Source organism: Prionailurus viverrinus, chromosome X (assembly GCF_022837055.1).
Source record: "Prionailurus viverrinus isolate Anna chromosome X, UM_Priviv_1.0, whole genome shotgun sequence".
In the NCBI taxonomy this organism is placed as follows: domain Eukaryota; kingdom Metazoa; phylum Chordata; class Mammalia; order Carnivora; family Felidae; genus Prionailurus; species Prionailurus viverrinus.
Window position 1 is genome coordinate 43,805,335 of NC_062579.1, and position 14,099 is coordinate 43,819,433.

Consider the following 14,099-nt stretch of genomic DNA (forward strand, 5'->3'; position numbering starts at 1 on the left):
GGTGGGGTCCGAGAACCCATGTGATCCAGCTGGATAAATTTAATAGCTCCCTCCACCCAGCCCAAGGGCTCTGGAAAGGTCAGGGAGTGAGTACCTCCCATGGAAGTCATCTTCACTTCACAAAAGACTTATTCCATAAGAATGGGCTCCTCAGATCTGTGTCCTACTCTCCTCCAGCTCCCTTTGGCTGTGCTATTTGGGGCCAACCTGGCTCAGGGCCTGAGTGCTTAAGACTCTTCCCGCCCTCCCTCCCTTTTGTTATTCCTGGGACAGAGTCACTCCAAAGTTCACCTCATGGAGGGGGGGAGGGGAAGGTCCGAAATGAAACCCAAGGCAGCCACACCTGAGGGATGTGGAGAAACGTAACAGTAGGCTAAGGCCCAGGTGTAGGTGAGTCCAGGGACGAAGAGAAGGCCCAAGACATGAAGTCCAAGGATATCTGAGGGGAAGGTTGGCAACAGGAAATGGAGACATTGTACAAGTTAAGCCCATAATGGCTGAAGATCTCCATATGCAGGGGGAAAAGTCTATAAAGAATATCAAAAGCATGAGAACAATATTGATATTTCTCTTTCTTTGTATTTCTTAAAATTGTTTTTTTAAGTCAACATTTTGAGTAGGTAATCCATTTACAGAGTTCAAAAATCAAATAATATAAAGAGATATACTGAAAAGTCTCAACATGCATTTGTCCATGCCATCAGTCCCATTAGCCCGCACCCACAGGTAACCACTTTTCTTCTACATCCCTCCAGATTGTGTCTTCAGGCAAATACAAGCACATATAAATGTAATTCTTGTCCCCCCTCCCCACTTTTAACACATAAAGAAGCACATTATATACATGATTCTACATCTTTACTTGACAAATTCTGGAGATCTTTCCAGATCAGTACAGAGAAAACTTCCTTATTCTCTTTTATAGCTGTTTAGTATTCAATTGGATAGACGGACATTGGTATATTTCTACAAAGCCATTTTGGCAGTATGCAGTAAGAGCCTCACGTTTTTTTCATATACTTTGAGCCCAAAATTGCTCTTCTTGGAATCTATCCTGAAGCAACAATCAAGAGATGAGGGAAAAAGGCTGATGCAAACAGATAGTCACTGCATGATTTTTCAATAACTACCCCCCAAATAAAGCAACAATAAACAATAAACAATAAGCAGTTAGGTAAGGATGGTATATCCCTGCAAAAGAATATCATGTAACTATTAAATGTTCGTGGAGAACTTTGAGGACACAGGAAATTAACATAAGCTAACAAATTCAGATACAAAATTGTATGTATAGTGATAGCAATCATGTTTCTTAAATGCATATAAAAAAGACCAGAAGAAAATATACCCACAGATTAATGTTAATTCCCTCTGAGTGCTAAAATTACAGGTGATGTTTTTCCTTCCTTACACTCTTCTGTATTTTTTCTAATTCTCTAGAGTAAGCCTGTATCACTTTTTATAATCAGAAAGAAAGGTTTAAAAATGTAATCCAAAAAGTCCTAACCCAGTCCTCCATTCTAACCCCACGAGGCCACAAGCCTCCCTGGTCTCATCCACCACCCCAAAGCATCTACCCAAAGCCAGTCTCTGTGGAGGCCACAACTATAAAGGAGGTAGAGAAATAAGTATATTTACTTCTTTCTTTGTCCAGGCTCTAAAGGCCAAGTTCAGAGCTTTGCCACCATGGACCAGGTAGGATGCTGGGTGCCTCCTATTCTCTCGCAAACCTAAAGGGCGAAGGAGGAAGGCAGAGGGTCAATAAAGCCATGTGGGGAAGCAAAGGAACTGTTTCTTTTTTCAGGCAATCAGAGAAAATACTCAGGGTTCTAGGCATGACTCCAGATCTCAGTTCTTACAATAGTGTTCATTTAATGAGTACCTACTACATGCTGGGCGTTTAACATCTACTATCTCATTTAATCTTTATACCCACCTACTACCCAAGCATCATTATCTTCACTTTACTATCCAGGAAACTGAGGCTCAGAGAAGCAAAGAGACTTAACCAAGGGCACATACCTAGTAACTGCCAAAGCTAAGACTGAAGCCATGTCTATCTGAATCTGAGGCCTATGTTCCTTCTACCACACTGGAAGTGTGCTCTGCCTCTTGGGTTTCAAAATGCAAACACTCAGGAGAACCATGATTGCAACCTACACAGACATGAAGGGCCATTAATAAATGCCCTTATCCCTGAGTCACTCCAAGAGGAGGTTATGACAAATAGCCAGCTTTACGGTCAATACAGAATTTTCTACTGAACTGAGCTATTCAGAACAGGTAACAAGTGGCTAATCATTGAGCCTCTGATTGAACACTTAAGTGCAGTCTGTCTAGGTGGCAGATTAAGGGCCTGAAGTAGTAGGTAGAAGACTGTATTCATTGGCCTTTGAGATTCTTTGTAAATCTAAAATACTGATTGCTCATGGCCAAGTTACCTTGAAGAATCTCAGGTCTGAGCAAGGTTGCTGCTCCATTTCAAAGCAGAAAAGAAGAAACCCAGCAGTTTGGCTTACCACCTGGTCTGATACCAACACAATGATGCCAGCATGGTCAGGACTGGCCTTGTCCTCATCTCATGGGAAGCCACATTCAGGAAACTCTGAGACTGTCCAGTTTGAGTTTCTTACTTTAATTAGCAGGGGATACGGATAATTTCACTGTAATTCAATTTTCTCAGCCACCTTTGCTAAATAAAGTTAAAATACATGCTCTACCATACATTATACTTAATAAAAAAAAAGTCAATCTCAAAAGATCACACACTATATGATTCCATGTTTACACACACACACACTTACACTTGGGGAAGCAGGGCAAAAGGGACAGCTGGGAAAAGGATCCATACCTCGAAAGATGTCCAGGATGTGCTTTCCCACGTACCAACAGATGGTCTCAAAGTTAGGAAACTTGAAGAGGTCTGCTGTGCTCAGCCGCTTCTCAATCTCATAGGCTCTAGAGGAAGCAGGCACAATAATAGCAATGATAATAAGGATCCTGTTACTGAGTACCTACTGTGTATCAGGTATTGTTCTGAATGTTTTGTATCCATTATCTCTAATCCTCACAACTACCCTGTAAGATCCAACTTTGTGGGTTAGGAAACTTGAGCTCAAATGTTATGTGACTTACCCAAAGTCACAAAACTACTAAGTAAGGAAGGGGTATTCATTCTCACACTGATCATTATCAGGAACCAGTATTTATTCCCTTCTCATCATCTCGCCTCCTTCTATGCTGCACTTCTCACTATAGGGGAGAACTCAAGGACTCTAGCAGGTGGGAATGGCCAACTCAGGATCACAATAGCTTCAGTACTCACTTGAGCTGCATTTCGATGTTAAGGCTGTGTAAGAAGTTCCCTCCAAAGGCAAGGCAGTCCACGGGAGTCAGCACAGCATGGATCCATCCTGCAGTGTGACATGGCAAAATCATAGCTGGCAGAGGACCTTACTTCCTCTGGACATCACTGCCCACTCAGCTCAAACATAACTCCTTAGAGCAGCCAGCCAGCAGTGACTCAGAAAGTTCTAGTTCCTCCACTCTTCCAACACCCATTCTGCCACCATTATAACCCTAAACTGGACCACCTTTGGGGGTTAATAAACTCTTTTGACTTTCCTCCTCTCAACCCCAAGTCTCTTTGATGCCTCACCCATCTTCTCACCCATATCTTAGAAGGGCATTACCTCCTTGCCAAGTCTATCCCTTCTAACTCTACTCCAGGTAAAACAAAGAGCTTTTGTGTTGAACAAACCTGGGTTCAAAGTCTGACATCTTCTAGCTAAATATCTATTTCACAAGGTGGTTGTGTACAGTGTGCACCTAGATGGAACTCAATTATTCTCCTTGCCCTTAACCCTACACTGCCTTCTGGGAAGTTCTAATTCTACTCTTAAATATCTCTCATATTCATCTTCCTTTCCCGGTCCATCCATCCTATCAAAGCCTTGGTTCAGATCCCTTATTACCTGTCACCTAGGCTATTTGCAACAGCCTCTAAACTGGCTCCTCTACACCAGCAGTTCTCATGGTATGGTCCAGGGAATCCTGAAGCTCCCTGATACTCCTTCAGAGCATATGCAAGGTCAAAACTATGCTCATAATACTAAGATGTTGTCTTTTTCACCCTCATTCCCTCACAGGTGTAGAGTGGAGTTTTCCAGAGGGTAAATGACATGACATCACAACACCGAGAAGCAGATTTAAGTATCAGTCATTTTCTATTAATCTAAACATCAAAAAGATTTTTAAAAAGGTAGATGTCACTCTTCTCACTGCATTTTTGGTTTGAAAATAGCTATTTTTCATAAAAATTATTAATCATGCTAACATGTAATGAGTTTATTTCTCAATGAATTAATAAACAAATATTTTTAAATTTTCTCAGTTTTAATTTATAATATGGTAAATATTGATGACTATAATCCACATAAATAAAAGCCCTTTGGGGTTCTCCGTAATACTAAAGAGTATAAAGGGGTCCTAAGTGCAAAGTGTTTGTAAACCACTGCTCTGTGCTAATCTCAATCCCTGAAGTCTATCCTCCACATCTCAACCCTAAGTGATATATCTAAAATACAAATCTGCTCATGTCATCCCCTGCTCAAAACTCTTCAATAAAATGTACATCCACAGGAGAATAGATAAATTGCCATATACTAATACAATAGAATATTGAAAAGTAAGTTGAGTGAACAACTACATGTATCAGCATGAATCTCATAATCATAATGTCCACAGGAAAAGTTGGGAAGAACTGTCTAATATGATTCCATCTACATAACATCCAAAAACATGTAAAACAATACTAGATATTGGTTTGGTGAGCTATACCTATACAATAAAGGAATAGAAATAATCACCAACTTCAGAACAATGGCTAGCTCAGAGAGGGAAAAATGGGAATGAAGTGAGGAGAGGTATACAGGGGGCTTCAAATATAATTGCAACGTTTTATGTTTTTAGTTGGGTTACAAACACATAAATGTTTATTACATTATTCTTTATATCTTTTGCTACATAAACAAATAAACTTACTGTGATCCCCCAGCACCTCTTGGGTAAGTTCAGCCCGCCTACCTTCTCAGCTTCACCTGTTTCCAGCCTTTGATCTTTAGGCTCCAGTATCTATAAACTACTTCACATAGCCTTGCTTTGCTTATGCCTTTCCCTATGTCTGAGAGGCCTTTTCTGCCTTTCTCCTCTTGGTCACTCCTACATTTATCTGCCAGGTGTTACTCTTCTGAGAATATTTTCACAAACCTCCAGCTAGACTAAGTGTTCTAAAACTTCTGGTGAATGCCTCCATTGTGGCTATTAGAACATTATACTGAAATGAGCCTGGGTGGCTCAGTCGGTTAAGCATCCAACTCTTGATTTTGGCTCAGGTCATGATCTCACGGTTTATGACACTGAGCTCTGTGTTGGGCTCCATGCTGTCAGAGTAGAGTCTGCTTGGGATCCTTTCTCTCTCCCTCTCTCTGCCCTTCCCCTGCTCATGCTTTCTCTCTCTCCCAAAATAAATAAACTTAAAAAAAAATCTAGAACATTATACTGAAATGATCTATCAATCTTTTGTCCCTAGCACCTAGACCAATGCAGGGGCATTCAGTAGACCTGCAATGCTTATGGAACTAAGTAGATTACACCCAGTTTGTGTGACTTTATACCAATAAGCAATTAATCCAACTCAAATCTCTGGTAGACAAATTCAATTCATCAAATAGTTATTAAGTGCCCAGCATAGAAAAGGTATTATGTGAGACCCTATTAGGCAAAGGATTCAAAGATGAATAAATGGATAAATAAGTGCCTGGGCTCAGAAACCTATAAAAGAGAAAAACAGATGGGTATGAGGGGAGGTAATTTTGCCTCACCATCTGTGAAACATTCTATAAAACCAATGTAATCAAATCAATATGATATTGACATATGAATAGACAAATCTGTGCAACAAAAAATCCAGAATTATACAATACATAACATTAGACAAAGATATTAGAGCTGTATGACAATTTTAAAGCAGTGATCATAAGAATGTTTCAATGAACAATTATAAACATGCTTGAAACAAAAAAAACAGAAAGAGAAGATATAAGAAACAAATGTAAATTTCAGAACTGAAAAATACTATATCTGAAATAATGAAAACAGATGGACTCAACAGAAGAATAAAAACAATGGAGAAATAGAAAGTACTCAATATTAACAAAAGAGGAAATAGACTGAAAAAAATAAACTCAGGGATCTGTGGACTACAGCAAAATATATACAGCATTCAGATAATCAGAGACCCAAAGAAAAGAAGTGAGAGTGTGGGGATGAAAAATCATTCAAAGAAATAACAACTAAAAATTTCTTCACTAATATGACAGAAACATAGACCTACACATTCAAGAAGCTCAGTCAACACAAACAGTATAAACCCAAAGAAATACATGCCAAGACACATTATAGTCAAACTGCTGAAAACTAAAGAAAAAAGAAATTACAAGTAGCAAGAAATGACACATGTAAGGGAAAAAACAATTTGAATGAGAGCCAAAATTTCATCAGAAGCTATGGAGGCAAGAAGGAAGCAGCACAACATTCTTCCAAGTGCTGAAAGAACTATCAATCCAGCAAAAATATCCATTAGGAATAAAAGGGAAATCAATACATTTACAGATGAAGGAGAACTAAGAAAATCTACTGACAGCAGGCCTACCCTAAAACTCTAAACAGAGAAGAAATGATAAAAGAAGAATCTTGAAACACCAGGAAGGAAGAAAGAACAACCAAAGAGTAAAAATACAGGCAAACAGGTGCGCCTGGATGGTTCAGTCGGTTAAGCGTCCGACTTCGGCTCAGGTCATGATCTTGTGGTTCGTGGGTTTGAGCCCTGCATTGAGTTCTTTGTGCTGACAGCTCAGAGCCTGGAGCCTGCTTCAAATTCTGTGTCTCCCTCTCTCTCTGCCCCTCCCCTGCTTGCTCTCTCTCTCTCAAAAATAAATAAACATTAAAAAAAATACAGGTAAATAAAATAGACTTTCCTTCTCTTGGGTGTTAGAAGTTATGTTTGACAGTGAAACAAAAATTGAAACACTGTATGATATGGTTCTCAATGTATGAAGAAATATTTAAGACAAATACATTATAAATGGGAAGGGTAAAGGGATGTGAATAGAGGTAAGGTTTCAACCTTCCCCTCAAACTGGTAAAATGTTAATTAAAATGTCAATACCAGACTGTGATATGATGTATATATCTATTATACATATAAATTAAACAAGAGCAACTACTAAAAACCTATACAAACCACAGGCTAAAAATTCATATGGAAATACAAGGGCCCTGAATAGCCATAATAATCTTGAAAAAGAAAAACAAAGTTGGAAGACTGACACTTTCTGATTTTAAAACTTACTAGAAATATACGGTAATTGAAATAGTGTGATACTGTTATAAGGACAGACCTATAGACCAATGGAATAGAATTCAAAGTGCAAAAATAAACAAATACATCTGTGGTTAACTGATTTTCGACAAAGGTGTCAAGACAATTCATTAGAGAAAGAATGGTCTTTTCAAATGGTTCTGGGACAACTGAACAGCCACATGAAAAAGAATGATATTGGACCCTTACCTCACATCATATACAGAAGTTGACTTGAAATGGATAAAAGACCTAAATGTAATAACTAAAACTATAAAGCTCTTAGAACACAGGTGTAAATCTTCATGACCTTAAACTATGAATTAGGCAATGGTCTCTTAGATACGACACCGAAAACACAAGCAAATAAAGAAAAAAGTAGATAAACTGGACTTTTGTTCTTTCTAGGACACTATAATGAAACTGAAAAGACAACCCCCAGAGAGAAAATATTTTTAAATTACATATAAGATAAGGTACAATATCCAAAATATATATTAAAAAAACTCTTACAACACAACAATAAAAAGACAAATTACCTAATCAAAAATTGCGCAAAAGTTCTGAATAGATTCTACTCCATAAAAAGATACACAAATGTCTAATAAGCACATGAAAAAATGTTTGACATCAACAATCATTAGGGAAATACAAATTAAAATCTCAGTGAGGGGTGCCTGGGTGGCTCTGTCGGTTAAGCATCCGACTTTGGCTCAGGTCATGATCTTACAGTTTGTGGGTTCAAGCCCTGCATCGGGGTCTGTGCTGACAGCTGAGTCTGGAGCCTGCTTCAGATTCTGTGTCTCCCTGTCTCTCTGCCCCTCCCCTGCTCATGCTCTGTCTTTCTCAAAAATAAACATTAAAAAAATAAAAAATAAAATAAAATCTCAACGAGATACCACTTCACATGCACTAGGACGGCTATAATCGCAAAGACAGACAAGAACAAGTGTTGAGGAGGATGTGGAAAAATTGAGACCCTTATAAATTGCTAGTGGGAATGTAAAATGGTGTTAGGTACTTTAGAGAACAGTTTGGTAATTCCTCAAGAAGTTAAAACAGAGCTAACATATGACTCAGCAATTCCTTTCTTAGGTATGCACCCAAGAGAACTGAAAATATACATTAACACAAAACTTTGCACATGATCATTCATAGCAGCATTATTCATTATAGTCAAAAAGTGGGGGCGCCTGGGTAGCTCAGTCAGTTAAGCGTCCAACTCTTGGTTTCGGCTCAGGTCATTATCTTATAGTTTGTGGGAGTGAGCCCCACATCGGGTCCTGTGCTGAAAGCATGGAGCGTGCTTGGGATTTATCTTTCCCTCTCTCTCTGACTCTCCCCAGCTTGCACTCTCTCTTGCTCTCTCTCAAAAAATAAACATAAATTAAAAAAAAAAAACACTTAAAACAACACAAACGCCTATAAGATGATGAAAGGATAAACAATATGTGGTATATCCATGCAGTAGAATATTGTTCAGCCATTTAAAGACTAAGTACTGACAAATGCTATAACTTGGATGAACCCTGAAAATATTTTGCAGAGTGAAAAAGCCAGACACAAAGGACCACATATTGAACAGTTCCATTTGTATGAAATAGAAGAGGCAAATCCATATACAAAGAACGGACAAAAGTGGGTTGACAGGGGTGAGAGGAGGAGTGGAAGGAATGGGGAGTAACTGTTAATGAGTACAGGATTTCTTTTTGAAGTGATGAAAATTTTCTGGTATTACATAGTGGTGATGGCTGCACGACATTGTGGATATATTTTTTAAACTTAACTGCACTCTTTAACATGGTAAGTTGTATGGTGTGTGTTATATACCAATTTTTTTGAAAAGTACACTTAACTAAATGAAAATGAAAGCTGAACATATCAAAATATATGACACAGCTAAATCAGTGCTGAAGGGGAAACTTACAGCACCAAATGCTTACATTACAAAAGAGGTAAAGTCTGAAATCAATAATCTAAGCTCTTGTCTCAAGACTGGAAGGAGCAAAATAAACCCACAGCAAGCAGAAGGAAGGAAAAACAAAGATAAAAGCAGAAATCAATGAAGCTGAAAACATAAACAGAAAAAAATCAATTGAGACAGAAAGTGTTTCTTTAAAAAGTTTGAAAAATTGACAAACCTCCATCAGATTGACACAGAATAAGAAAAGGCCCAAAAAACTAATACCAGGAATGAAACCAAGGATATCAGGGTGCCTGGGTGGCTCAGTCAGTTGAGCATCTTACTCTTGGTTTCAGCTCAGGTCATAATTTCACAGTAGTGGGATCAAGCCCCAAGGTGGACTCTGTGCTGGCAGCTCAGAGCCTGCTTGGGATATTCTCTCTCTCTCTCTCTCTCTCTCTCTCTCTCTCTCTCTCTCTCTCTCTCTTCCCTCTCCCTGCTCTCTCTCTCAAAATGAATAAATAAACATAAAAAATTTAAAAAAAAAGAAACAGAGGATATCACTAGAGACTTGGAAGACATCAAAAGGATAATAAGAAAATACAATCAACAACTCTGCATACATAAATTTGACAACTTAGAGAAAATGGACCAATTCCTTGAAAAGCACAAACTACCATAGCTCACCCAATATGAAACAGATAATTTGAATAACCTACTAAAGTTTAAGGAAATTGAATGTTAATTAAAAACTTCCCCATAAAAGAAATCTCCAGGTCCATGTGACTGCACTAGAGAATTCTACCAAAGGTTTGAGAAAACTTAACATTAATTCTGAAATCAAAGAATGAAGTTTAAGAAATCAAGGAAGGAGCACCTGAAGTGGCTCAGTCGGTTATGCGTCTGACTTTGGCTCAGGTCTTAATCTCACAGTTCGTGAGTTTGAGCCCTGTGTCAGGCTCTGTGCTGACAGCTCAGAGCCCGGAGCCTGCTTTGGATTCTGTGTCTCCCTCTCTTTCTGCCCCTCCCCTGCTTGCATTCTGTCTCTCTCAAAAAGAAATAAACATTAAAAAACTAAAAGAAAAGAAATCAAGGAGGATCTAAATAAATGGAAGGACATACTGGGTTCATCAAAGACTCAACATGGTAAAGATGTCAACTTCCCCAAATTGAGACAACTGGGGGAACTTTTTCAAAACATACACTCAGATCCCACCCCAGACCTAAAAATCCATAATGCTAGGGGTAAAGCCTAGGCATGTATTGTTTGGGGGGGGGGGGAAGCCCCACCCCCACCCCAGGTAATTCTGATTTATAGACTGCAATGCCAGCCTCCCAGTCACTATTCCTAGAGCCATGGGGCTGAGAGACCTATTCTCTACCTGTCCACCAAGTTGGCATAGCCCAGTGCAAGAGGTCCATCAACCTCTTCCTGTACCTTCCCACCTGCAATCTCCCCAAGGAACTATGCTGCCTACTAGCCATCACATGCATTTTCTTAAGGTCCAATTCTGACTCATCAGCTGATATGAGAGGGTTTTCCCACATAATCAGATCAATATATTATAGGAAGGATCTACCTCTGGTACCACAACCTCCCTTCCTCTTCCAGCCCTCCTGAAACCCTCCCAGAGGGGGCCCAGGGAAGACCTGTAGGAATGAAAAGTGTCTGTCCTTGTTTCACGGAACATTTATAGCACTTGTCCACCTGGTCCCCAAAAAACATCTCATTCTGGTTAGAGGAGCTGCTCCAGCACTCAAAGAGAGTCAGATTGGCATTTGTTGGGCGGATCAGGTAGAAGATCTTCTCACCCTGAAACAAAACAGGTTTAGGTGCCAAAAATATCAACAATTTCCATAAAAATCCTCCAGAGGGTCTCCAAAAGGATATTTTCTCTCCCATGCTCCAAGACCACATAATATGACAGATTCTCCCCCAAACCCATCCAGTAATCATTTTTATGTGGATTTGGAAAACTTCAAAAGCTCCTTTTGTACTTTGTGCTTTTGAGCCTCTGTAAGATTGACAAAAAATGATTTGGAAAGGGCATTCCAAACAAAATTGTTCAACTTAGGACAAATATACACCAAAAGCTTCTACTTTAGATACAAAGTCAAATGAAAAATGGCCTCTATAGATGAGTAGATCAATACTACTAGCCGTAGGAGAATTTAAGGCCACATTACTGATGAGAAAATTGAATTTGCCTTTAAATGCCATTTACAGAGAGTGTTCCTTCTCACACCTGCAATCAAAGCTAATAAAAGTTTAAAAGTTCAGTAATTGCCCAAGGACTTCTAAAAGATTATATGTTAGGCGATTATCTGTTGGAAAAACATTTTATTTCCTAATTATGTTTTGCCTAGACAATCACCAGATTATTTGGTTAAAAAGAAATAAAAGCCCACCAGCACAAAAATATCCTCAACCTACAGCTGATTAGTTTAACCAATATTTCCTGATAATAAATTTCAATGTAGAAGAGCAATAACACTAGAAATTACCTATTGCACAATTGGAGAAATTTCATTCAGATCTGTAGATTAGATAACAGTATCCTATCAATATTGATTTTCTGATTTTGATAACTATACTGCAGTTATATACGAGAATGCCCTTATTTTCAAGAAATATGCACTGAATTATAAGATAAAGGGACACATGTCTGCAACTACTCTCAAATGTTTCAGAAAAAAAAATATATATATATACAACTATTTTATCATGTTTGCTTTATAGAATGAATATAATAAAATGTAACATTTGGGGAATCTAAGTGAAGGGCACACAGGCATTCTTCCTACCATTTTTGCAATTTTTCTATAAAAAAGGAATTATTGGGGCACCTGGGTGGCTCAGTCGGTTAAGCATCCGACGACTTCGGCTCAGGTCATGATCTTGCGGTCTGTGAGTTCGAGCCCCGCGTCAGGCTCTGTGCTGACCGCTCAGAGCCTGGAGCCTGTTTCAGATTCTGTGTCTCCCTCTCTCTCTGACCCTCCCCCGTTCATGCTCTGTCTCTCTCTGTCTCAAAAATAAATAAACGTTAAAAAAATTAAAAAAAAAAAAGGAATTATTTTAAAATGAAAAAGTTAAATCTAACATTTGCATAGCAGTGATTTACATGCTCCAATTTCATGATAAACCAGTGGAAACAACTAGTTTAGGATTTGTGATCATTTGGACAAGAGCCATATCCAAGTCTTCTGCTCTTTCCTTGGCATTTCTGTTAAGAAAAATAAATAGTATGATGGTGGAAAAGAATCAAAATTACTTAAGAAATTTGTTTTCCAGGGGCGCCTGGGTGGCTCAGTCAGTTAAGCATCTGACTTCAGCTCAGGTCATGAACTCACGGTTCATGAGTTTAAGCCCTGGGTTGGGCTCCATGCTGACAGCCTGGAGCCTACTTCGGATACTGTGTCTCCCTCTCTCTCTGTTCGTCTCCCACTTGCTCTCTTGTCTGTCTCTGTCTCTGTCTCTCTCTCTCCCAAAAATAAATAAAGATTAAAAAAAAATTGTTTTCCAGACTTTAAAAATCCTTCACAGTCACTGATAATCAATACACTAATTACAAAATTGAAACAATCACTAAAAGGGAAACTACCCATAGGAAGGCTAACATTAAAAAAAAAAAAAACCTGTCATGGGCACCTGGGTGGCTCAATTGGTTAAGTATCCAACTCTTAGTTTCAGCTCAGGTCATGATCTCACGGTTTGTGAGATCAAGCCCCACATCGGGCTCTGTGCTGACAGTGCAAAGCCTGCTTGGGATTCTCTCTCTATCTCTCTGACCCTCCCCTACTTGTTGCACATGGTCTCTCTCTCAAAATAAATAAATACACATTAAAAAAAAACTTGTTATATATATGCTCTATCTTGGTGGTGGCAGTTATGCAACTACATACAATGTCAAAACTCATCCAACTATACATTTAGAACAGATTAATTTTATGGTGTATAAATTATACCTCAATAAGGATGGGGGACGGGAAGTTTCTCATGTTACCAAGAATCTGCAGTAAATATGAACATTTCCATACATAGTCATAGGAGTATAGATTGGTTCAATTAACAGCCAGAAAACCTTAGGCATCTGCTGTTATTCAAAAAAATGTTAAGCATCAAAACTGTAGAGACAGTTTATATGGCATATCCACTTAGTGCCCAACCCTGATAGAGTAGTTATATGGAAATGTTACCCAAACAGAATCTGGGAGGCAGGTAGACCTCAGCAGCCTCTTCTGTGCTGCCACATGAAACAAAGAGGGCGGCCCAAGGCCAGGCTGCCTCTAGAAGCCACATTCATTCCTACCTTGAGCACATGGTACCAGACCGAGGTGCCACCAAAGTCAATGTGAAAGTCTGTATAGCTATCCCGCACACTCATGAGGCAGTACTTTTGCACATTGGGCCTCTCAAATATACACTCCTCTGGCCACAAGTTCTCCACCCACGAGAGCTTCCGAACAATCTTGGGAGTCTCCACAAGGTTAGAAAGCCTAGCAAGGAAGGGGTGGAGAACAGACGTCAGCTGATTGGGAATTAAAGATTAAAGGCTGAATAAAATGCTCCCCATCCCAGTGAGAGTCAAATAAGACAAAGAAGTCCTTTCCACAGGATCCCCAAGGGCACATAGGATACTTATTTCTATAAGTCTGGTCAGCATCCTCATTCCACTCAGCTCTAGAAGTCCCAAGTCCCAGCTCCACAGCATTCCCCAGTCAAAGGAGGTCATTTCCTCCACAAAATGCTCATAACTCCCTTCACCCAGGTCCACT

The 14,099-nt window shown here is 39.2% G+C and overlaps 1 protein-coding gene across 3 annotated transcripts in view; it reads right to left on the reverse strand.

Moving 5' to 3' along the window:
- Positions 1 to 14,099, reverse strand: part of PHF8 (PHD finger protein 8) — a 95,472-nt gene that overhangs the window by 50,618 nt on the left and 30,755 nt on the right. For all 3 annotated transcript variants that reach the window (XM_047843635.1, XM_047843636.1, XM_047843637.1), the window contains 5 exons: positions 13,634 to 13,820; positions 10,974 to 11,136; positions 3,326 to 3,413; positions 2,852 to 2,958; positions 1,639 to 1,730 (listed from right to left, as the gene is read on the reverse strand). In XM_047843635.1, the coding sequence (XP_047699591.1) occupies positions 1,639 to 1,730; positions 2,852 to 2,958; positions 3,326 to 3,413; positions 10,974 to 11,136; positions 13,634 to 13,820 (637 nt within the window). The remainder of the gene's footprint in view (positions 1 to 1,638; positions 1,731 to 2,851; positions 2,959 to 3,325; positions 3,414 to 10,973; positions 11,137 to 13,633; positions 13,821 to 14,099) is intronic.